At 39.5% G+C, this 26,642-nt stretch overlaps 1 protein-coding gene across 3 annotated transcripts in view; it reads left to right on the forward strand.

Annotated features, from left to right (window-relative positions):
- The window catches only part of TC2N (tandem C2 domains, nuclear), a 34,271-nt gene extending 23,978 nt beyond the window's left edge, over positions 1 to 10,293 (forward strand). For 2 of the 3 annotated variants that reach the window (XM_081331274.1, XM_081331275.1), the window contains exons 5-12: positions 778 to 869; positions 1,413 to 1,488; positions 3,094 to 3,194; positions 4,069 to 4,185; positions 4,331 to 4,522; positions 5,783 to 5,897; positions 7,275 to 7,474; positions 8,987 to 10,293. In XM_081331274.1, the coding sequence (XP_081187400.1) occupies positions 778 to 869; positions 1,413 to 1,488; positions 3,094 to 3,194; positions 4,069 to 4,185; positions 4,331 to 4,522; positions 5,783 to 5,897; positions 7,275 to 7,474; positions 8,987 to 9,097 (1,004 nt within the window). In that variant the 3' untranslated portion in view covers positions 9,098 to 10,293. The remainder of the gene's footprint in view (positions 1 to 777; positions 870 to 1,412; positions 1,489 to 3,093; positions 3,195 to 4,068; positions 4,186 to 4,330; positions 4,523 to 5,782; positions 5,898 to 7,274; positions 7,475 to 8,986) is intronic. The other variant, XM_081331276.1, reaches the window with a different exon arrangement.
- The last annotated feature ends 16,349 nt before the right edge of the window (positions 10,294 to 26,642 follow it).

Raw genomic sequence — 26,642 nt, forward strand, 5'->3', positions numbered from 1 at the left:
ATATGTTTCCAGTTTTGTCCCTAATAGCATTCAGAATAGAGAGCCACCTGACCTACTCTTGCATAATAAAAGCTCTGATCTTCGGTTGCCATTGTTTGCTATGGTTAGAACATTAGAAACAAATCTGGTAGCACTTTTTCTGACTAGCAGGTTGTATTAAAAGGCATAAGCTTCTGTGAGCTACAGCTCACTTTATCAAGCACGTGTGCTGTAGCTCATGAAAGTTCATGCAGTTTCATGATATTCGTTAATAGGAAAAGATGATACCAGACTCCTCCTATTATTGCCTATATAGATTGACACAGCTCTCCTCCTGTACTGTCTAGAACAGGGGTCGGCAACCTCGGCTCTTTTATGACTCGTGGACTTCAACTCCCAGAATTCCTGAGCCAGCATAGCTGGCTCAGGAATTCTGGGAGTTGAAGTCCACGAGTCATAAAAGAGCCGAGGTTGCCGACCCCTGGTCTAGAATATTAGAAATGTCTGGTTGTCTTCCACTGAAATGCAGTTAATTTGTAACATTTTAAGTGGTGATGTTTTGCACTGATTTCCCATATTTTTAATTGTGATTGTTTAAATGACACAGAGTTAGCCTTGTCTATTCTTAGGGGAAGTGATAGCAATTTCTCACGTGGTTATGAATCAAACTAAATTATGAAATTTTACAACATTTTATAGCAACCTCTTATCAACCCCATTCTGATGTAGAATTAAGAAAAAAACTAAATTGATCTTGAAATTTTCAAGATGGGCTTCCTTTTCTGTTTCTTTTTTCAGTTTGTGACTTAAGAAGTAGCACATTGCCCTGCTCTTCCTCCTTAAGCCATTCTATGTTTGATCTTACAAGTCCACCCCACCGATTTCTTCAGGTAAATAAGTGTTATTTAGTGTTACTGTAGTACCAAGCTTTATTAATAATTGTAATCAATAATTGTAAATGATTGATCACAGGTAGTCTTTGACTTAAGACCACATCAGTTGCTAAATGATAAGGTCATTAAGAGACTGGGTCCAGTTTCACAACCACTTTTACTGCAATCATTAAGCAAATCAGTTGTTAAACAAAATTGGCTTCCCCAATTGACTTTGTTTCTCAGAAGCCTGCCACAAATCATGATTGCATAACAAGATGCTGCAACTGTCTTAAATTCAAGTCAGTTGCCAAGTGCCTGAATTGCAATCACATGACTGCCAGGGTAGTGCACTGGTTGTAACTTTGAGGATGAGTTGTAAGTAACTTTTTCTGAGTGTCATAACTGCAAACTGTTGTCAAATGATCAGTCATAAGTCATAAATTGAGGACTAGCTGTAATTCCTTAATAATATATTTCAATCTCACACCTAGTTTCTGTATTTCCCTATTGTTGTTTTGTTTTGTTTTAACTAATCAGACTTTTTTTTGTTTGTTGAAGAGGCATGATTCCCCCTCCAGTGTACCAAGCAGCACCTCCTCCAGAACAAATTCACAAGGTAGTAATAGGAGCTTAGGTAATAAACCATGTTGTCTTGTCTTGCTTCTACTAGAGATTGGGTAAAATGGGTCTCATATGATGAGAGAGTTCTGTGAAGTCCAGAAATATCTGGTACAAACATGCTAAAGATGTAGGCCAATAGAGGTCCTACATTATGTTTTTATAAAAAAATCTAAATATATTTTGACTTAGAATTCTGTTACACTTCTCTTTTTAGCTTTATTAGAAATGGAGCTTACACTGGTAATCTTAATAATAGTTAAAATGGATTTTATTGGAAGAAAAATATAGGTTGGAATAAGTTACAAATATCGCCTTAAGCCTTAACTTAAGTTGATTGAACCCAACAAAAATAAGACCTAGTTAAAATATGTTGCATGACTTCCTAGACTACAGTAGTTGATATAATAAAGAGAAGCATGAGTTACACATTTTTTGATCCTCTGTGTTAAAAGAAAGAAGCCTCTCTCTCTTTAATGGAAAGCTAATATATCCAGAGTAGAGGAAGTTCATAATAGTGGTTTGCTGACCTCCTTATTTTCCACATGGAAACTTCTTTATCTATATATATTCAGATATGTAACTATAATATGAATTGGTACAAATATGGCATGGCTGAACCACATACTCTCTTTAAACGCCGGTGCTTTTTTTAGGTGGAAAAAATGATTGGAAATTCTGAATAGGGAAAAAGAGAGCCAAGGACTGGGAAAATCCACTAAAACAAAATTGTTCTGTCTGTAGGAAATAAGCAAATATTGAGTAGTAAGTGAGGGTCCCATGTAGAAAATAATGGGGTTAAGAGAATGAAATGACTTTTCAAGTTGACGTTCATGAAATCCCTGCTCCAAAGCTGACAGCAAGGAAGCCAGCATTATATTGGTATAAAGCAGGGGTAGGCAACCTTGGCTCTTTTATGACTCGTGGACTACAACTCCCAGAATTCCTGAGCCAGCATGGCTGGCTCAGGAATTCTGGGAATTGAAGTCCACAAGTCATAAAAGAGCCAAAGTTGCCTACCCCTGGTATAAAGAAATATTTTTCACACTACACTGGAGTGAACTTTACTGAAAGTGTTTTTGACACAGTGCATCCTGTGTTAAGTCATGCTTGTTCAGAATTCTGGGAATTGCAGTCCTACTGCATCTGAAAAGTGGCAGGTTGGCAAAGATTGCTGTAAACTAAAGCTTAGTATAGTACATTGTTTTGGATTCATTTGCCACTTATTTTATGACATTGGTCCTGTGCTGTTTAGCATAAACTTTGCTTGGCAGAGGGATACCAAACTGGTGAAAAGTTTAATCTCTCTGGTTCTGCCAGTGCATGTGTATGCCAAAGAAGAAAGTTGGCAACCCACTATATTGTTTATGTAATTTTGAAAACACCTTTTATGAAGCATTTAGATAGGATTACTCATAAATGGCTGAAACATTGACATATTTGATTTATATCAAACACATGTATTTCCTTATACATAACAACTGGCATTTCTTGGCAGTAGGGATAAATATTTAAGTCATGAGAACAGGTTTTTAAAAAGAAGTATGAGTTCACTGGATAAACTAATGTTTTTTCAGCCTTTGAAAACAAGTTTCAAAAATGTTTTTGGATTTATCCCCAGATACAATTACATTATCAGGTGATGAAAGAGAATTTGGCAGGCTGAATGTGAAGGTGTGCTACATTTTTTCTGTTGAACAGATATGGATCACCATCTTGAAAGTAAGTAATCCTAAAAAACATTCAGTTACTGGTTCTTGAATGGTTACATTAGGGGCGCTGGTGAAAAAAAATCTAGTTTATATCCTAAACTCAGCTGTTAGGCAAGAACCATTAGGTTGACAAAGGTTTATTTATTGAATTTGTATAACCACCTGTCTCACCAAAAGTTATACTAGGCAGTGCACAATCATATAAAACACCAAATGTAAAAACAACGGATAAAAATGTAAAAAAGCACATTAATTATCATAATTATACAAATCTTGTGTAAAGGGAGGAAAAATGCCCCCGTCAACAATGGATTTATCTAAACAAATCTTAATGGACAATGGCACTTTTTATTACGTATATGAATGTCATTATTGATTTAGCTAGATTTTATTAGCAGTAGAGGATATACCATACAAATTTTGCTGTATGAAATCCTTTTATTTGAAAATGAGAGGAATTGAATTGGGACAGACTGTGTACAGAGAATATACTGTTTCATAAACCAGTGCATCTTCAGATATAACATTATTTGGAAAAAGAATAATTTGTATTTTAATCTACTTCATTTTCATTAGAATTTTTATTTTGTTAATATTTATTAATTATTCAGTATTCATGAAGATATAATAATGAGACATTAATGTAACTTATATCTTAGACAGCCAGTATTAAATCACTTTTTCAGCAATAAATATCTAATGCAATAATTTGAATCGGCAAGGGTTGATTCTTCAGTTGCCTTGAGATTTTATAAAGTTGAAGAACCATATTTTATAGTGAGAAGATGAATAATGTTAATCATAAATAAAGCAAACTGACATAAGGAAATTAAGCATGTAGTTGTGTTTTCCAAGGTTGCATTGTTTAATTTTCAATTTTGTAGTGCAAAGATTTGAACTGGTCATCTACTTGTGAAGAACACCCACAAATTTCCATCAAAGGAATCCTCACCCTACACAAACCAGTGCAATTCAGATGTTTACCAAAAGAAGCTTCCAATGTAAGTGGCACTTTAAAAAAACCCAAAATATTTCAAAATTGTTCCATAATGTGAATATGTCAGTTGATAAAAGCATAGATATGAGAGTGATTATGGGAAAGGATTTTTTTTTCAAATCTCATATTTGACTTTCGCTTGCATCTAGGACATTGAATTCATGGAAACCTTTGTGTTTGCTATTAAACTGCAACTCCTCCAGACTGCAAGACTTTTGTTCAAAGTACAATCTCTGATTCCCAGAAGAAAAACTATAGGAGAATGTATTTTGCCACTGCGAGACCTCAGTTCACAGGAAGTGGATTATTGGCTGATGATAACACCTCCTTCCAAATCTTTAGTAAGTTAAAGTATCCTAAGGATTCTTGAAGGTGATCCATGGGGTTTTATGCAGGAACAGAAATCTATAATTGCTTTTTGTCATGTCCTTTTATTAATATTCATTGATTCTTCCCCACTTTTGTCAGAAGTCCGCAACGCTGGGAGGGGGGAGGTGTAGGGAGAAAAGAGTCCCCTCACTTGTAGCCCCATTAGCTAAAACTTCCACACTCACTTATCCCGTTGCCAAATTGCAACCTGTTCTTTTTTATCTACAAAGGTAATGTCTGAAAAAATTATAAATAGGATGCAAAGGCTCTAATTCTTTGTACGTTGCAACTCCTTCTTTTCCTTCACCTGTTATAAATTCCCCTCCATCCCAGCTATAAATTTACAATAGCTATATGTCTCTAATATAATAGTAGTTTTTATTCTGAGGCTGGATCACTTAACAGGATTTGATCTGTTAATAAGTCTGTCGATTATTTTCTGGTCTGGCCTAACTTCTATGGCTAATATCTCCACAAGAAAATTAGAACTATAATTTCTTGAGATAAGCTACAATAAGAGACCCTGCAAGGCAGAGTGTGCTGTATCTTACCTTCATTTACTCCATGAATCAGGGAGGTTTTTGCCTGCTTCTGAATATTATCTTGCTTCCTACAATTTGTAAGCCCTTTTTGTGTGGCATGGGTTTTTGAAAATATCTATCAAGGTCACTTTCTTTACTCTCCTTATGTAGGACAGATTGGCATTCCTCTGAAATGGAGTTACATTAGTAATGAAAGTATTTTAATTATAAAAATTCATCACTATAGAATTTCACACAAGGAAGTAGTATTGTAGTTTCACTTATTAACATCTGCCAGAACTGGCTCTAAAGAACCAGGAAATGAATTCCATCAACCAAAGGTCATCCCAACCTCATGAAAAAGTCTTTAGAAATGTAAGGCAGTTTTTTTAAAAAAACAATTTATAATCTGGAAAAAAGAGACCCTGCCATTTTAAAAATTTCCACAGAAATCCTGAAAGCACTTTCCCAAAAACATATACAGTATCTTTTTGGATCCCAATCTTGATTCTGGCAAATTTGGAAGGGTTAGAACTCATAACTCTGTAGCATACAAAAGCAGCATTATCAGGCCATTTAAAAAAAAGACAGGGCTGATGTTTCTTTGTCAACATGAAAACTCTATTACACGTGTGTAACAAAATATTTGATTTGTGAAAGTTGGCTAAGGTGAAGATGGAACATTCCTCTGCTCTTTGACTCTCTGTGCAGGTGTGTTCTGCAGAATTGAAAATAGGCACCTGTTTTCAAGCAGTAAACAGCCGGATCCAGTTGCAAATTCTAGAAGCTCAGAACCTTCCAAGTTCATCCACACCATTGTCTTCAAGTAAATACTATAGTTTTATTGGTCAAACTCCATAAAAGACAGCATGTTTAAATACAAAACTACACATCTCTGTGTAGCTGCTACTGTTCTTTTCTGACTGTATAGTGACTTTTATATTCAGTCATATATATGTCATGTCTTGATCTACTATCTAGGCTTCTCAGATTCATAAAAGTAAAACTAAAAAGATTTCTTCTGAATCCTCCCAGTTGATCTTGCTTATTTTAAAATATGCTTTCTTAAAGTTTATTATTTGATATTCAAATATGTTTAGAGGTTTGAGTAGGGTTATACTATTGTGGGGATGTTGCAATTGAGATAGCAGCAGGCTCGTTGACTGGTGTGGACAAATTTAACAGGCAAAGTTGCATCATCCAGAAAGTTTTCACTAGAAAATGGACCGACTTCAGGAAGTATGCATTAGTGCAGACATGTCAAACACAAGGCCCGGGGGCCGGATCCGGCCCGCGAAGTGGCTTCATGTGGCCCGCAAAGCCATCCTGGAAACAGTGAGGGAACGGCCCCCACTGCCTTGGCCCTGGCCCAGAGACCCTCAGATCTGTCCCACTCCTGCTCAGGCCCCCATAGGCACCCTTGATGCGAACGATGTAGAGCTGGCCACGCCCACCCAGTAGGCCATACGCACTCTAGCCACACCCACCCAGTAGGCCATGCCCACCCTGGCCACACCCACCCGGCCCCTTGAGGGCAACCGCAATGCTGATGCGGCCCTCAATGAAATTGAGTTTGACACCTCTGCATTAGTGAGTCGGAAAGCAAAAATCTGCACTTTAAGTCGAAAGGTGAATTCCATTGCTCTTTATAACAGCCTAATACTGGGAACTGCCTTGGTGGAGCAGTGGGCTAATGCCTCCTTAAGTAACACCAGCTGCCTGCAATTAGTGCAGGTTCGCATCCCACCAGGCTCAAGGTTGACTCAGCCTTCCATCCTTCCCAGGTAGGTAAAATGAGGTCCCAGATTGTTGGGGGCAATAAGCTGACTTTGTAAAAATGCCGCTTGGGGGGGAAAGCCCTAATAATCAGGGATATACACAGATTGAAGGCTATTGCTAAGCACATTGATTTGTGCTTCTTAGATTGTAAGCTGCCCTGAGTCTTCGGAGAAGGGTGGGATATAAATGGGATTTTTTAAAAAAAACCACTGAAGCTGCTTTCCAGTGAGCAGAGATTTGTTTCTAAGGAGTGAGCACTGTGTATCTGTGCATCAGAATGCATCCACCCAGTGGCTCCCCCTCTCCCCATTTGTATATCATGTTCAAAGACTTTGCATCAGTTATAATTATCAGCAACATTTTCTTTGGGATTTCAAACTTCACACAATGAAAATGTTAAAAAAAGTCATTGCTTCTACCATAGATTTTTTTGTAAAGATTGAGATGCTCAGCACTGAAGGATTGGTTGATAAGAAAAAAACCCGTCTGCTGAAATCTACTAACAGTCAAGTAAAATGGGGAGAAACCCTGATGTTCCCTTTGAGTCAGAATGAACATGGAATAAACTTTCTCATCAAACTCTATAGTAGAAGCTCAGTGAGAAGAAAACATTTCCTGGGACAGGTTGGTGTTTTTATTTTTCCCACCTATGACACCCAATGCAAGTTTCTGAATTCTAAAACTTAAAATTTATATGGACCATAGACTTTGCTTTTTTTAAAAAAAATGTTACCATTAATATAATCCTGGTTGAAATAAAACAGGAATAGGAAGCCTGCAGCCCTCTAGATTTTGCTGATTATTGTCTAGCTAGCAGAGTGAGCACCTGTTACTCGTCCCAGCTTCTGCCCACTTAGCAGTTCGAAAGCACGTAAAAATGCAAGTAGAAAAATAGGGACCACTCCGGTGGGAAGGTAACAGTGTTCCGTGCGCCTTTGGCGTCTAGCCATGCCGGCCACATGACCACGGAGACGTCCTCGGACAAGCGCTGGCTCTTCGGCTTTGAAACGGAGATGAGCACCGGCCCCTAGAGTCGGAAACAACTAGCACGCATGTGCGGGGGAACCTTTACCTTTACCTTTTAGGTGATATTCAGCAATTTCTTTAAATATGGATTTAATTTTATGGCTAGATCCTTTGAAATTTTATCTCATTATGAATACATTTTGTATCATAAGTAATTTCCTCTTATGCAACTTTATATCAGCGATCTCAAATTTACAACTCAAATTTGTCAGAAGATACAAATATCCATTCAATTCCATTCTATAAATTGTTAGGAAGTATAAATTTGTGAATAGCTCAGAAGCCACATCCATCCATCCATCCATCATAAAACTATATCATAAATTGAATTCAATAAAGCCTTAGAGCCTTGGTGGAGCAGTGGGCTGATGCCTCCTTAAGTAACACCAGCTGCCTGCAATTAGTGTAGGTTCGCATCCCACCAGGCTCAAGGTTGACTCAGCCTTCCATCCTTCCGAGGTAGGTAAAATGAGGACCCAGATTGTTGGGGGCAATTAAGCTGACTTTGTAATAATGCCGCTTGGGGTGTGTGTGAAAGCCCTAACAAGCAGGCATATACATAGAATGAAAGCTACTGCTAAGCTTGTAAGCCGCCCTGAGTCTTCGGAGAAGGGCGGGATATAAATGTAATAAAAATAAAATAAATAAATAAATAAATAAAGCTAAATCCTGAAGTTATTTGTAGATTACGCAGATGACACAACATGAAATAGAATATCTTACAGCCTGGAAAACAGAAATAAAATTCAAAACAATCTTAATAGGCTAGAAGAATCACTATAAGTAAGAGAGTGTAATTTTATAAGACACAGGTAAAGTATTATTAGAAGACAAAGATCAAATGCTCAGAAGGTATTAAAGCAGAAATCCCAGATCATGGGATGTAAAAATTAGTCTTTTTCAAAATCCTAAAAACAAAATAAAAGATATCATAATCTTATTAGAATCCATTTTAATAAAATGCATATTTGTATACCATCTTGGAATCCTCTCTGTACTTGATTCGTCTTCTGCATTGTATAAACATGATTTTTATACACTGATCAAGATAAATGTCAAAAACAGCTTTTGGAGTCTTTATAATGATTCTTTGTTTTTCTTATCATGCAGGTTTGGTTAAGCAGTGACAGTAACAGTGCAGAAGCTGCTGATCAATGGAGGGACACAATTGCTAATCCAGAGAAGGTTGTGGTTAAATGGCATAACATTATTTCAGCATGATACTGCTTTGAACAGCCCTTGAACAGCCCTATTTTGGACTTGACTGCAGAGACTTTTGCACTTATTCAAAATGACCAGCCATCAGATAACAAAAAAACAGAAAAGAAATACCTATATAGACACATACAATATCATCTCTGCACAAGAAAATCGCAGAGGAAGCAATAGAGTTGAAAAAGGAAGGATGTTGGAAATCCTAGCAAAGCAAATGAAATTCAAAAGCCACATTGAAAAATAATGGCTTGATTATTAATTGACTGTTTTAAAAATCTATGAAGCTTACATATGAAACATTAAAATATTTATATTCTAAAATAAAAATTAATTTAAAAACTTTGTATAGATTTTAGTAAAAAATACCACTGGAAGAGCTATCCTTCAAGAAGATTGTGTTCCATGTATTAGTTGACAACCATGTTCCAGCTATTGTTTTGGTTCTAAAAGTATTCTGTGGACACTTTATTATTTCTACCAATATGTTGAACAAGTGAGATAAGGTAGGCAGGAAAGTAGAACTAATATTTTGCCATTTAATTCTTGAAACAATCATTTTAAGGCCAGTTTTTAAGAATAGTTGTTATATTGGATTGTAAATTTGAGAGAAAGGCAGGGAAGTAACAATTCTTTTGTTAATTCAGTTTCATAGTTCTGCAGTATAAAATTTGGTTTACTGTTTTGAACAAAGAGATAGATTAATAAGAAGTACTCTAATAGTGAAATTCAATAGAATTTGATCTCATCCTTAGAACTAACAGGGACCCAGTATTCCATGTTTTAAGAAAAGTGAAGTTTCCTTATAAAATGAAAGAAACAAAACAAAATATGCAATCATGACTCTAAGCAATTATTTGAGAAATAAGCACTTCCCAACCTTCAGTATTTTAAGATAACATATAAAGTGATAAAGGCTAATAAAGCTTGTATACCTAACTAGTCCATGGATAATTAAACTGGCACCACGTATATAAATTTATATAGAGATCATTGGCTGTAATCAAGCAGGTACCCTGAGTACTTTCTAGAGATGCAACATTTTTAAGGCACAAGGATCTGCATTTACTGCATACAATACAAAAAGCTTGGCAGTAAAAATACCGCTAGGCACTGTGCAGCAGATAAGCTATTGGGAAAAATGGACCAGTAACATCTGAAAAACTTTCATGGGGATTTGAATGTCTTCGCTGCCTCTTTCATTAGATTAACAGTTCACACTGAGCTTTCAATAAATAGGATTCAGTTTGCCTCAAAGCTGTTGCCATGTGAACCCGGAAGGGCACATTTAATATGTGAGTCCTCATGCTGATGTAATCTCAGGACTATTTGTCAGACGGACGTGGAACAATTCGGCCATAGCAGACAGATTCTTGCCAGACTAAGCCTTTGTTAGTCCCAGCCTTATGCACGCACCCTGAGATATTCTAAGGAGTGGTTATCCTTACTTTCTTCCTCTGCCTCCTCTCCAGCTCTGAGATGCGCTGCTTCTTGTCTTCCTTCTCCTTCTGGAATATGCTCCTTCCTTATACTGCCACTTCACTGTAGTCCATTACGCCAGCTCTCACAATACCATTCCTATTTCTCATAACATCTAAAGCACGTAGGATGCTTATATGCAATGATCAAAAATAAAACCATACATTATTACAACTTTTGTAGGAGAACTCCAGCAAATTATCGATCATTAAACTATTCTCTGCAGTCTGCAAAGAATTAGGAATTGCTGCAGGCAGTGGTGTACTACTTTAAAATGCACTGGTTTCAAAAATGACCAGGCTCAAATCTGAATTCTGTTTCGGTCAGACTTGGCTGGTATTCATGCATGAAACAGAGAATGTCCTCAGTGCGTAATGAACTATGAATCAAAAGGTATAGTTATACCATGATTAGCTGGAAGAATCCAGATTTTTATGAGGAAAGAGGAGAAAAAAGGCTTGTGTAGAAAAGGTGGCAGAATGACAGCATAGAAAACCAACATTCAGGAGAGATGAAATTGAATCAAGTGAAGTAAATGATCAAACTAAAAGCCACACTAAGAAAAGCAAATGAAAAGAATAATGGGAACATAAAACTGGAGAAGACATAGAACCACACTTACCTCAAAGCAATGAAATCTTGAATAATTCAGAAAAAAATGTCTTTGTATCCTCAAATATTATAATTAGATAGCAAAAATAAGTCCTTGCTTAACCAGTCACTGAGTAACCATTTGAAGTTACAGCAGACCCCCCCAAAAGGATACTTATGATCCAATTTCACCCATACACGATCATGTGATCTCATTTTGGATACTTGGCAACCAGCTTTCATTTATAGCCATTTGCAGTGTCCAAAGGTGATGGGATTGCAATTTTTGCCATTTGGGGATGGTTTCGAGTGTTTATTTCTGGTTTCTAGTCAAAAATCTATTGGATAAACAGGTTCACTTAATGATTGCAGCAAAAAGTAGTAAAATCAGGCTTGGTAATCTGTTGACCCGCTTAACCACAATGGCTTTACAACCTTTTTTGTTGTAGCCGTTAAGCAGACAAGACGGTAATTCTGGGCTCAATTATAGTCGTACATTGAGGACTACCTGCATGAATTCATTGCTAACATAGTTGGATTTAAATCTGGAGGAGCAAATGAAATAGCGGTAGATATAGCAGCTAGTCTTTTGGAAGAGCATTGGTCCTCTATCTCAGCAAATAAAAAGCAAATAGAAAATTGTGGCTTGCAGTGTATTCAATGTAGTCACTGTATAGCTGAAAAAAAACCAGATTGTTTAGAAGTTGCATTAGAAATTTAAATCAAAATTTAAATATCCTACAGGTCTTTGGTTACAGTTTTTATTTACAGCATACTTTATGTGTATCAGTTCATGGCAAAGGTGATGTTAGTGTGTCACTGTAAAAATCATTTCTCTACTGTACTGCAAAGTAATTGGTAGAAAAATTTCAGTGATTATTTTGCTTTTTTAAAGCAAAATAATCACTGAAATTAGAACAATGAAATAATGAGCAAAGCTGCTTAACAGTCTTGGTACAGTATTTTATTTTATCTCTTTATTCTTTTTCATAAACATTGTATATATTGTCTAGTAGGAAAAATGCAGATCTTATAAGGACTTCATGCAATAATAACATTCTTAGGGAGCTCACATTCAAATATTGGAATATATAGAGGTTCTACTGAATTTATAGTACTGTAATACACAAATGACCAGATGTTTTATTATATGTGTGTGTGTGTGTGTGTGTGTGTGTGTGTGTGTGTGTGTGTGTGTACCCTGTGTGAATTGGGCAACCAAATAAATTTGTTTAATAAACGAATGCAATAAATATAATGACTGAAGCATTTGTATGAATAGATTCTAGCCTGCCTTTACAGATTTTATTTTCCTGGGCTCCAAGATAACTGCAGATGTGGACTGCAGCCAAGAAATTAAAAGACGCTTGCTCCTGGGGAGGAAAACCATGGCAAATCTAGACAGCACACTAAAAAGCAGAGACATCACCCTGCCCACAAAAGTGCGTATAGTCAAGGCTATGGTCTTCCCAGTTGCAATGTATGGCTGTGAAAGTTGGACCATAGGAAAGGCTGAGCATCAAAGAATTGAAGCCTTTGAATTATGGTGCTAGAGAAGACTCCTGCGAGTCCCTTGGACTGCAAGGCGATCAAACCGGTCAGACCTAGAGGAGATCAACCCTGACTGCTCTTTAGAAGGCCAGATCCTGAAGTTGAAACTGAAATACTTTGGCCACCTAATGAGAAGAAGTAAGGACTCACCAGAGAAGAGCCTAATGCTGGGAAAGATTGAGGGCAATAGAAGAAGAGGACGACAGAGAATGAGGTGGCTGGATGGAGTCACTGAAGCAGTAGGCGTGAGCTTAAATGGACTCCAGAAGATGGTAGAGGACAGGAAGGCCTGGAGGAACGTTGTCCTTGTGGTTGCGATGGGTTGGACACGACTTCGCAGCTAACGACAACAAGCCTGCCTTTGCCTTCTACCTGTAGTCTGATCTGTTTAGCAAAAGTCTCTAGCCAAAGATATTTAGCTTGTTTTTTCAAATGATAAAAATATGCCTAAGGCGTTTCACATGTGCACATACAAGTGCACATACAAACACACACACACACAAAGATTATTTTATTGAACAAAACACAAGCAAAGAGGAAAAAAAATCTCTCAGAGCTTCCTGATGGTTTGAACTGAGTACCCATTATGCAACATGCTGGGCCTCATGCCAGGACTTTGTTTAAGAAGGGTGTGAAATGAATTGACCAACAGGCTGGTGATGCCAAATGTTAACAGTGACGTCACTGTTAATCTACCTCATGAATAATCCCGGATCCTGGCACAGCTGTACAGTACACTTCAAGTCTTATTATTAACCCACATGCTGTTTTTATTGTCAATTAACTCCATTACCTGTGCATATTTTCGGTTAATTATTAGAAAACTAGCAGAGTATACCTTCTTGTATGAATAATTACAGCAGTTCTGTAGGCACCTGCAATTTTTTGAGAATAACTTGCTTTCTATAGCCTAGTTTTGTTTACTGCTACGTATGGCTTCAAAACAATACCTGGCCTTAGAAATGGTCTTTCTTCTGCAGTATGCTGGACCAAGAGAACTAAGACATTTTGAACCTCTTTCTCAACTCTTCCTTTTATGTTGGCCTTCCCATATTACTTGTTTTTATTTTACTTCTTAAAATTATAAAAATGCTTTAAAATAAAAAGTTGATTAATACAGTACTTAGTGTTGCTAAAATTAGGACTGTTTTGAAAATTAAGAAGCTGAGAATTATTTCAGAGGTTTTTATGGTCACTTATTAATATGTTATTATGAAGACCTCTGTCTATATGTGGAGCTTGTGTTTCTATGTGAACTTCCCCATTTTGCAAGCTATCACCTGAATCTTCAGATGCCAATTTAGCTATGAGCGAATATGAACAATTTCATCTGCAAAGAGTCTCACAAATATGTGGTAGCAGTCAGTAGGAAGATCACCTTTTTTATTTTTACCCTCCAAATAAGAATAAACTCAAGGGTCCTTTACAGAAACATGCAAGTTCAGTAAAAGTACTGCATAGACGTAATAATATTAAAGATACAGTATATTCATTTCTTTGATCACATTCACTCTTTTATGTTACCCTCTGCTCTGATGTTTCAACTATTTTATTCCCTGGAGCTCCTTGATTTTCCAATGAGATCTGCAAATTAGGATAGGCCACGAGGGGGCAATGTCACCCAATGCCCTCCAGAGAAGAATTCCAAAGCATAACTAGAGATGTGATAAATCTGCCTCAAAAACCCAATATCTCTCAGGTGCTTGGGGTGGAGCACAGTAATCCGTCCAGTTTTAATCCTGAAGGTTGAGTGCAGAAACAATAAGCACAAATAGGGCTGTCTCATGTGACCTTAAGCCCAACCAAAATGTAGTTTCAAGACATGGAGATTGAAGTTGTCAACACTAGAAGTTTGGAAAATTCCAATATCAGGCCAGATGTGAGTTCCAAAAGCTGATGCAAGGCTGCTGCCACCCAACAACAAGGCACTTGCCTTTCAACCCAAACTGCACATGCAAATAACTCACACTTGGACACCCATGGGGCAGTGCTTCTAAGAAGGAAAGAAGGAAGGAAGGAAGGAAGGAAGGAAGGAAGGAAGGAAGGAAGGAAGGAAGGAAGGAAGGAAGGAAGGAAGGAAGGAAGGAAGGAAGGAAGGAAGGAAGGAAGGAAATATTGTCATGCTCCCTCACTAATGATGGAGTTGTGGTTGTTCCAGATCTAAACTACAAAATATGCAGGAAAACATATTTTGAACAGGGTAATATGCACAGTCCCATTCCACCAAGTATTTGCTATGCAGGTCAAGCAACCATTCACACAAATACAGTACATATCCATTGGGTGGTAGCAGCAATGTCTCAAGCTGTCAAATAGGTGAGGCTGTGGCTGTTTTGGTAGTAACAACTTTACCTACAGCACAACAGCTTTGCAACAGTAACTCAGGACCTCATCACTATGTGCTAATCACATCCTCTTTATAGGGCTGCCTTTGAAAACTTCTGTATTTTATAGCTATAATTGGTACAAAATACAACTGTTGACAGATGCTGACTGCCATGAGGATATTACTTCTGTGCTTAAGGCTTGCCCTAGTTGCTGATAGTTTTCCTGGTTTTAACTTATAAAGCCATCTATGGTTTGGCATTGAGGCATCTTAAGGAGCATCTTCTTTGACTAGACTTTATCTATTTGACATGGTCGCATTGGGAAAAGAATTTGGAAGTTCTACATTTACATGAAGTGAAGAGACTGAAGCTAGGAAGCAATGTTTTTAAGGCACTGATATTATAGAACAACTCCATTTGGATATTGTGTTAGTTTCTATGGTGGTAAAATTTCAGAAGGCAATGGAAGTCAATTTTTTATGAAGGGCCTTAGTGGAATATTATCTTGTATATAATAGTGAGATTATTCTCTGTGGATTTCTACTTTATTGTTCTCTGTCAATTTAATTTGTATTGTATTGTTAATGTAAATATTACATGAGAATACTTATGTAATGTTTACTGACTGAAATTGTGATAGATATTTCAGTGTTAGTCATTTTTTATATTTTATTATAGATCTTTCATTATTTTATTTTCATGTTGTACTATGGAGATTTTATTTGTTCTGTAAACTACCATGAATCCAACTGATGCAATAGGATGTATGCCAATTCAAGAAATAAAGAAATAAAGAAATGTACTGAAGTGTGATTTGTGGAAAAATATTTGCAACTCATGGTTTGGATTTATATATTCATAATTTATATGCAGAAGTATAAACATGGACCTCGATTACAGCAGGAAAGATATGTGTATTTGTCCAAAATATAGCCATGGCAAGAATGGAGAAGTGAAAGAAATGTCTAAAAAGAATTGACACAGTAATTGAGTTGATGGGAAAATCTTGGGCACAATTGTATGGTTGGGTTTTGGTGGTCTCTGCAAGCACTGATGATGTCACCTAGGCTAGGAATGAAACATCTTTAAGCAAACAGCCAAGCTCAGAGATCAACAAAAACCCTAACAGTTTCAACCTGAGTTACACCCTCTTCTATTGGAACAATCATGCTGATTTATCCATCCATCTCAGATGAAAGAGACTCTGGGCAGCTTATAACACTTGATAACAATTTCTCAAAATATCAGGACCAAGTCTTCCATGCTTTGACTAATCTGGGAGCTCATGTGTTCAATAATTTCTAGGAACAGCAGGGATTTAGGTTTGATGGCATGAACCTGATGCCATTTTTCTTGCCATCTGCTAATGGAGGGAGGAAAGTTAGTTAATCAGCTCACAAACTTGGGATGAGGCTTTGAAATTTCACAGCTTCACACCCAAATCCAAACCTTGGATTTAACCTAATATACCCCAACCATGGGACGCGGTGGCTCAGTGGGTTAGGACGCTGAGCTTGTTGATCAGAAGGTCAGCAGTTTGGTGGGTCGAATCCCGAGTGCCGCATAACAGAGTGAGCGCCTGTTACTTGTCCCAGCTTCTGCCAACCTAGCAGTTTGAAAGCACATAAAAATGCAAGTAGAAAAATAGGGACCACTACGGTGGGAAGGTAACAGCGTTCCATGTGCCTTTGGCATCTAGTCATGCCGGCCACATGACCACGGAGATGTCCTCGGACAAGCGCTGGCTCTTCGGCTTTGAAATGGAGATGATCACCGGCCCCTAGAGTTGGAAACGACTAGCACGCATGTGCGGGGGAACCTTTACCATTACCTTTACCTTTACCCCAACCAAAGTGATGTAATGGTTCCTAAGATAATATACAGAGGGCTGCCTTAAGGGTAGGTCAAAAAAGTGAAATAGGGAATTCAGTGTTCTCTTATGGAGAGATTTATAGAGTTGCATCCCTTTATGGCAGGGGTCCTCAGTCTTCTGGGAGTTGAAGTCTGTTGTGTACTGGGTTCGTTGCGCAGGAATGAAGATGAGGTGAGTTCAGCAAAGATCATGGTTTATTGCTTGCAGGATCTGAACTGGAGAACAGGGCTGCAGATGCAGCAATTTATACCCTGGCCCCTAAGCAGCGGCCAATAGATTTGAAGCAACCTATTGCCGCCCAAGGGGCAACCAATAGCAGTGCTGGAGATGGGTTGTCTGAGGAGCTGGGAGCCGTTATCTAGCTTCCCTGCTCAAACAGCCTTCCAGCAATTACCACGTGGTGTTCTCTTAACAAAACAAGCCCAATACATTACATTCCTCCCCTTTAGAACGAGCAACATTATAGCAACAACAGAAAGTAATTACAGCAATACAAATTACAAAGGTTTAACAATGGTGTGAAAACAGGTTTCCACTTAGCAGCTCAATAAGGCACTTACAACATCATAGCTTCCTTGTTCAGGACAATCTTGTAGGTCAACAGGCATTACAAAAAGGTACACACAACATTATAGCTTTATTATTTCCGGACATAATCTTGCAGATAAGCAGGAGGTTTGCAAGCCCTTGTGGAACGCCTGGGGGACCCAGGCACTTCCTGATCTACCAGCTTGCCCGCCGGGCTGGGTAGACCAGTGTCTCTTAGTTCACACGAATCAGGATGGCTCGGTGCTCTCTGTCTGGCCTTTCCAGGTTGGCCCACCCCATAGTCAGTTTGTTCAGCAGAGTTAGCACAGCGGCTGTATAACTCAGGTTGGCTTTCTCCGTCAGGGGACCCATGTTGCACTTCCAGGCTCCCCCCCTCTACGGCCAACTCCCTGTTGCTTTGGCTGTTTAAGCTTTCAGAGTATGTCTGGATCGGCCTGGCTGCCGGTTTGCGGCCCTTGGTAAGGACTTATGACGAAGTCCTCGCTTTGTGGCCATTCTGGGAAACGCTTCTTAAGCTGATCGATGTGGCGCCGGACAACTCACCTGCCCTCTAGGCCCACTTCATAGGAGAGAGGGCCTGATGTTTTAGTGATTATTCCTGGCACCCACAAATTCCCATGCCCATAGTTCCTGGCCCACACCCCATCGCCCACTTGCAGCCCCCTTGGGGGTTTTGGATGAGAGGCTTCTGCTGCCACCCGGTCTGGGTGCAACCTGTTCAGTTTCATGATCAATCGCCTCCCCCAGCACAGCTCTGCTGGGCTTTTTCCTGTAGCCATGCAAGGCGTGGAATGTTGGCAAAGCAAAAAATCTGCCAGTCTGTGGTGCCAGTCCCCAGTCACTATACGCTTGAGTGACTCTTTTGTGGTGCGAACCATGTGTTCAGCTTGACCATTGGTAGAAGGGTGAAATGGGGCCGACGTTGCATGCCTAATTAGGTTCACTCTCAGAAATGCCTGAAATTCTGCCGCAGTAAATTGGGCTCCGTTGTCGGATACTACAACGTCTGGCAGCCCGTGCGTGGCAAAGAGTTTCCTAAGCACCTGGATGGTCCTAGCAGTAGTCATGTTTGCAACTGGTATTACTTCAAGCCATTTAGAGTGGCTGTTGACCACTATAAGGAAGAGCTGTCCCTGAAAGGGCCCAGTGAAGTCTATGTGAATTCTAGACCAGGGAGTGCAGCATTTCAGGCCTTGATTGCTGGCATGTATAACATCCATGAACCTGGGCCTCAATGGCCTTATCTAATCCTGGCCACCATAAGTAGCTTCTAGCTAAAGCTTTCATATGGACGATACCCAGATGGCCATATCCAGCCACCCTGTGTGTACCCAAGAAAGCACTCTACTTATGTCTTGTCAGCCACCATTTCTGCAGCTATGTCCCCTGCGTGGAGGGGAAACTCTGGCAAGTCCTTAATGAACAAAACGCAGGCCGCTGGGGCTGGATATGGTTCGATTTGCGGTAGTGGAAGCCTGCTCAGGCCGTCTGCATGGCCCATCTCTTTGCCGGGTTTGTGAATCAGCTTATACGTATAAGCCGATAAAAAATAGACCATCTCAGCATTCTAGGGGATAATATGTGGGGTGTCTGTTTGTTGGTAGTGAATAACCCCAATAGCGGTTTGTGGTCTGTGAAGACCATGAAGTCTCTGCCATATAAGTAGTCGTGGAATTTTTTAAGTCCAGCTACAATGGCCAATGCCTCTTTGTCAATGTGACCATAATTATGCTCAGCAGAGGACAGTGTCCTTGAATAAAAAGCAATGGGAACTTGAGTTCCATCTTTCTCTAAGTGACTCAAGACTGCACCCACCCCGTATGGGGACACATCACATGCTAAGCAAACTGGTTTTGACTCCTTGAAGTGAGTGATAGTGAAACTGACCGACAGAAATGCCTTCAGGTCCTGAACACATTTTTCGTGAATGCTAGTCCACTTCCAAGAAGCTTTTTTATCTAGGAGCCTGTGAAGCGGCTCTGCCACTGTGGCCTTGTTTAGGAAGGAATGCATGGTAGAAGTTGAGGAGGCCCAAGCATGCTTGCAGCTCTCCTTTTGTTTTAGGGCTAGGTGCCATCTGAATGGCTTGTACTTTGGACTCAGCCGGGTGTATGCCATCAGCATCAATGCGAAACCCCAAAAATTCGGTTGAAGGGACCCCAATACTGCACTTGCTCTTTTTTAACGAGGCCTGCTTCACAAAGCCTCTGCAGGACGGCTCTGAGCCTCCTTGCTAGCACCTCTGTGGATTCTCTGGCAATAAGCACATCATCAAAATAGGGGCAAACTCCTGGGATGCCCTTGAGTGTGCGTTCCATGATTCCCTGAAAAAATGCCCGGGGCTACACTGACCTGAAATTGCAGGTGCTTAACTTTGAATGCCCCCCTGTGGGTTATAATTGTCTGTGCTGCGGCCCTGGCCTCATCAACAGGGAGTTGCTAATAGGCCTGCGCCAAATCTAATTTCGCAAAAGTGGTGCCACCCTGCAAGGATGCCAGGATGTGGCTCACTACTGGAACTGGGTATGCGTGCTGTTTGAGGGCCCGGTTAATTGTGCATTTATAATCTGTGCAGATTCTGACTTCCCCATTGACTTTGAGTGGTGTTACAATAGGAGTTTCCCACTCCCCACCATCTACTGGTTGCAAAATGCCCTGTTCAACAAGTTTGTCTAGTTCTGTATCTATTTTGTGCTTGAGGGCAAATGGGACCCTCTGAGGCTTAATACTGACTGGTGCTACATTTGGGTCTAGTTTGAATGCTATTGGTGGGCCCGTGTAAGTTCCTAGAGCTGAATCAAATACGTCTGTGAATTCCTCACAAACTGTCGCTAGACTCGCGACTTGTGTCCGGTTGATTATGGTTACTTGGATGCTTAGCACATCAAACCAATCGAGTGCAATTAGTCTAGTTTTCTGGCCCCCTGCTACGACAACATCAAGGTGCCTGAAAACCCCTTAAATTTAATGGCCAAGGTGGCTTCACCTTTGACTGCGACTCTGACGTTCTGAAAATCTGTTAGAATTATGTCAGAGGGCCTCTCCATTGCTCCGTTGGTCCTTGGAGCACGTGGTCACTAGCGTGGCTTAGCTAGCCGACTGTGGGGGGGGAATTGCTTTCCTGCCAGGCGTGACTTTAGTCACTCCCTTAGTGACTTTCAGCTTTGACGGGGAAGCAGGATCTCATCCTCGTCGCCAGTGTTGTGTACTGGCAGGGCTTTTTTTCTCATAGAACGCTCAGAATGGCGTTCCGGCACCTTTTTTTTTTTTGCAAAAAAACAAACAGCTCCCTTATTGGCTTTCCTAAGCCTATTGCAGGGCTAGGCAATCTTGGCTCTTTTTTATGACTCGTGGACTTCAACTCGCAGAAATCCTGACCCAGCCATGCTGAGGGGAAAGAGAGAGGTTTCCAAGCTGAGCCATGCTGGCTCAGGAATTCTGGGAGTTGAAGTCCCTGAGTCATAAAAGACCCAAGGTTGCCTGCCCTGCACTAGAGGAGGACATTAAAATTATTTACAAGATTACTTCTTTAGGAATTAAACTTTTAGAACCTAAAACAGCTAATTCAAAAAGCCAACAGGAAAGAACCTCACATTTTTCATCTGCTTCTGTCTTTTGGAAAGTAAAATTATATAACAAAATAATCTATTTCTTATGTTAACATCTCTGCAATGAAATCAAAGGTAACAGGAAAGAAATGAAAAACATTTTTCTCAATGTAATATGTCTAATTTAGCTGATTCTAGAAAAAATAGTATCTTTTGTACACTGTTGAAAACTATTTTGAATCTATAACCATCTATTACAACTAAACCACTTTAAATTAAACAATTCTGAAGAATTAATTATTCTTACTTTGGACTTTACTTTTACTGTTTGGACTGTTGTGTGTTTTGAAAAATAGATTATTTAGAATCTAGTTATGTTGCACTTCAGTCCTTAAATAATTATTTATTTATTTTTATTTTATTTTAATTGCATTTATATCCCGCCCTTCTCCGAAGACTCAGGGCGGCTTACAAGCTTAGCAGTAGCCTTCATTCTATGTATATGCCTGCTTATTAGGGCTTTCACACACACCCCAATTAACCTAGTATATACATAACAATATATGATGTTTTCCCTGGTGAGCTTAACATCAATAACAACATTTATTTAAAAGGCTAAAATAATTTCTGGTGGTATTATCTGTATATTTAAATTTTGGACAAGCAGTGATCATGTATCCTAGCAAAAGATGTTACATATGTACATAAGCGTAGTCAGTAGCATATGCCTTTTTAAAAATATCAAGCATGCAAAGAAACAAAAATAAGTCCAAAATATCTGTATTACATCCAGAAATGCCAACTTTGCAACCAATATTTCTCATCCATAACTATGGCACCCTAAGGATACCTGCATACATGCAAATGCTTCTCTGGGATCAGTAACACAGCAGGGATTGCTTTTTCCTTCCTGTAACATATACCTAAAACGAGTTTATTGCATTTGGCAATTGTACTAAAAAAAATCTCATTATTAACCAATATAATTCATTTAATTTGAAATCAAGTGAAACATTGATTTAAATTATTTTATTAAAACAAATTAATGGCAATTATTTTATAAGAAGTTGCCTCAAACAAAATGAGTTTGACATGCCTGCTCTAGATAGTTGAATGCTCCAAAATAAATTCTAGACCAGGCCTGTACATGCAGCCTGCCAAGCACCCTTAGACAGAGCACAATTTTTTTTTTAAAAAAAGTAATAAAATCACCACCACTGTCCTGAAAGTCATGTTGCCTAGTGCCTCCATGGCTTACCATGACCACAAACTCCAACACTGTAGATGCTCCTCTAGTCACCAAATCATTGATTAGCCCACCAGCATTCCTTTGCAGACCACAAAGATTTTTAATTTATCAGTGTGGGCCTTTCCCTTTTACAAGTTGCACAGATCTCTTCTAGATTTTCCTCTTTCCTTTCTGAGTTAACTCCTTGGTCTGTCATTGAGTAAGAACAGACTTTGTAGGGAAGCATATTATCAGTTGATGTATATTTAACATATGTTCTATATTTACCAATTATATAATATTTGTATGCAATCCACATGGCGAGCTTTGGGGCAACTTACAACAGAAAAAAATATATTTTTAAAATCATAAGATTAAAACATAAAAGCAGGGCTTTTTTTCTCATAGAACGCTCAGAATGGCGTTCCAGCACCTTTTTTTGCACACAAACAAAAAAAAGCTTTTGCACAAGCTATACTACTCCCTCTATTGGCTTTCAAAAGCCTATTGGCTTTTGAAAGCCAATAGGAATTGCTGCTGAGCGCACCAAAAGACCTGGCTGACAAACGTTGCACCGGCAAGTTGTCTGCAGCAAAAGCGAGTATGCAGGAACTTTGCATCCCTCCCTGCTGCCCAACTACACCATCTCAACTAGGTAAGTAAGAGAGGACAAGGAGTGGGAGGTGGGTTCTGTGGAGTCCATGTGCACTCCTTCCTTGTGCTCACCCGTGTCAGCCAGGCTGGTGGCCTACCAGGTGCTGGACCTGCGCCACTGTCGCCTCGCCCTGCGTGCCTAAGTGGCCACCCTGCATCACGTTGCCCGCACCACCTCCGCTGCCTGCCCCGCGCAGCCCCACCATATAGAGCAGGCCCTGCTGCTCCCACAGCACCAGCCGCGCCAGCTCTGGCCCCAAGGGGGAGCCCACCGCCAACACCCCTCGCACCCGTGACCGCAGCAGTGCCGGCCCCCCCGCCTCCTGCGCCCACCAAGATGAGAGTTCCGGCACCTTTTTTTTTTTAGAAGAAAAGCACTGTGTAATGGGTTCGTTGTGCAGGAATGAAGATGAGGTGAATGAGTTCAGCAAAGATCATGGTTTATTGCTTGCAGGATCTGAACTGGAGAACAGGGCTGCAGATGCAGCAATTTATACCCTGGCCCCTAGGCAGCGGCCAATAGGTTTGAAGCAACCTATTGCCGCCCTAGGGGCAACCAATAGCAGTGCTGGAGACAGGTTGTCTGAGGAGCTGGGAGCCATTAGCTAGCTTCCCTGCTCAAACAGCCTTCCAGCAATTACCACGTACTATTCTCTTAACAAAGCAAGCCTAATACATTACAAAGTCCACACGTCTTAAAGTTACCAAGGTTGGAGACCCCTGATTTATGGGACAGGCAGACCTGAACGAAGCTTATAAGCATCACGTAGAGCCAGTGGATTCTGCAATCTCCTAACTGGTTTGCTTTTGGCTGCCATAAGACCAATTAAAGATACATTTTTTTCAAACTTGGCAATGTTAAAATCGGTGGATCAACTCCCAGAATATTTTTGTATTCTGGGAGTTGAAGTCCACACATCTGAAAGTTTCCAAGCCTGAGAAACACTGAATTAGACTGCACAAGTGGAACCAAAACCTCTGCTCTCTTCCTCAATTGCTCAAGCTCACAAAAAATACAGTTATATGGATCTTTGTCCCAGTGACAAAGCATTGAGATATTCATTAAACAAGCTGGTGAATTAAGCATTTGTGTGCAAAGGAAAACTGACCGCAGCTTTGTTTATTTACTTCACTAAATCCTGAGGGGGGGGGTATTATTAAGAAGAAATGTTGCTGTTTTAGTTGTGTTCTGGCTAAAATAGCCCTTAAATAACAAGACCAAACCCAGTTTTTTGGACATAGCATGAAAATGAATATATGTTTCTATGCTGGCGGAGACCTAGCTAATTGAAAAGTGAACTTATAAACAAATATAAACTTGGCTTTTATTTGGAGTTGATTATATAGAAACTCAGGAAATGTTTTTTAAATGTTCACACTGAGCTGCATTTGCTGGTTTGATGTTCATTTCTCTAGTTAAGTGAGGTCCTTTTATCGTTCTTCACTGAATGACAAAATGAAGCGATAATGAAGAATTACTACATGACTAACTGGGTGGAGTCACTTTAGCCATAAGCAATCACACTCATTATCCATTGTTTTAGTTCAAACAAACTTTCGTCTGTTTGGAACTAGAGCAACTTCACCGGGCGAGCCCCCCAGGATCACCTTACAGAATCAGTTGGGCAAATTAAAATAATTACACAACACATTTCTCTCTCCCTTATGGTTGCACTTGCTATAAACAATGAACAGGGCCAAGGATTACTTGCATCACCTTTATCTGCATGCTTTTTTTTTTACACTGGCTAGATTCACACATAATTTCCTGGCTTGAAACCAAACGCATCAGGCCCAGAGCACCTAGCATTTTGTCACTTGGCTCTCTGCCAACTTACCAATTTAATTCCGGGCATTTGGAAAAAAAATGTTTTTCTACTTGTCCAGTTCACTGCAGTTAAGCTACATTCAAAAGCCTGGTGACAAATTAGTTTTCTTTCCTTTCCTTTCCTTTCCTTTCCTTTCCTTTCCTTTCCTTTCCTTTCCTTTCCTTTTCTTTTCTTTTCTTTTTTTCTTTTCTTTTTTTTTAATCCCATTTATATCCCGCCCTTCTCCGAAGACTCAGGGCGGCTTACAATTTAAAGCACAAATCAATGTGCTTAGCAATAGCCTTCATTCTATGTATATGCCTGCTTATTAGGGCTTTTGGGGGCCCCCAAGCGGCATTATTACAAAGTCAGCTTATTGCCCCCAACAATCTGGGTCCCCATTTTACCTACCTCGGAAGGATGGAAGGCTGAGTCAACCTTGAGCCTGGTGGGATGCGAACCTGCACTAATTGCAGGCAGCTGGTGTTACTTAAGGAGGCATTAGCCCACTGCTCCACCAAGGCTCATTTTTGTAAATTAAATTCTGAAAATAGAGTCCTTATGGTATCTTATATCATCAACTATCTTAAGTGTGGGCAACATTTTTAATACCTGCAACTGGTACTTCAGGGATCCATCCAGGAAGGTATCAGAGATATTAGGAAGTGGGCTTCAAAGCCAGGAAGAGTATGCAGAGCATACAGAGAAAACTCTCTTGCAAAGGATCACTGAAGAGTCAGGGAAAGGTGACTTTCTGGGCTCCACTTCTCACCCAGTCTTTGTGGTGGGAGGCCAAAGCAAAGTGGGCAGGGTTAGGACAAAAATTGAATGGAGGCATGCTATTAGTTCGATATAGTTGACACTACTATTCTGCAGTCAAGTGTTACATAATCTTCTTCTGTAAGCCTAAACATTAGATTTAGATAATTATTTATGTCCTTTCATTTCTTTTAATTCATATCCCTCTTTTTCTCTAAGAGTTCCATGAGGTTTATTTCCATATTGTTGCCAAAATAAATTGCCAGGAATTGACCTGCACTATAAACATAGTTTATTTACTTTACTGCTTTTGGAAAATAGCTTTTCCAAATGACTTCTGTCAATTTATATTTAGGAACTATATTCTGCAATGGGACTCTCTCTGGCAATCTTCGGCTTCCAATTAAAATAATTCTGAAAAACAACTGTCTGGATGTACGTTGCTGTATAATAGTCCTCAACTTATGACAACAATTGAGTTCAAAATTTCTATTGCTAAGCAGGACAGTTGTTAAGTGAGTTTTGTCCCATTTTATGACCTTTCTTGCCACAGTTGTTAAGTGAATCATTGTGGTTGTTAAGTTAGTAACACTAACTTCCCTAACTTGCCAATTGACTTTGCTGGTCAAAAGGTCGGAAAAGGTGATCACATGACCCCAGGACACTGCAACCATCATAAATACATGACAGTTGCTAAGCATCAAAATTTTGATCATGTGACCACAGGGATGCTACAATGGTCAGAAATGTGAAAAATGGTCATAAGTTACTTTTGTGCTGTTGTGACTTTAAGTGAATGGTTGTAAGTCAAGGACAACCTGTAGTTTGTTCTGCTTGTGTAAGAGGTTGGTTGGAAGAGAAACTGAATCTTTCCAACTGCCTTTCTGAAGATTCAAATGTAAGAATCAGTTGATTGGCTCTTTCAAAGCCCTACATGGGAGGCAGGTAGAACTAGGCAAAAGTGCAAGGGAGAAGACTCAGGAAACAGAGGAAGGGGACTATTGCCCTAGTCCTAGGTTTCTCACATATATTTGACGACAATCCCCATCATTAATATCATCAGCCAGTTGCTAAAACACTTCTGTCTTTCATAAGGTATACAATTACAAAGTAGAGGAAAGAACTACTTAGATAATCTTTCTATTAACAAAGCTGCATCTCATTTAAATCTCTCCTGTTGGTAAAGT

This window comes from Vipera berus (assembly GCF_964194415.1).
Source record: "Vipera berus genome assembly, chromosome: 1".
Classification (NCBI taxonomy): Eukaryota; Metazoa; Chordata; class Lepidosauria; order Squamata; family Viperidae; genus Vipera; species Vipera berus.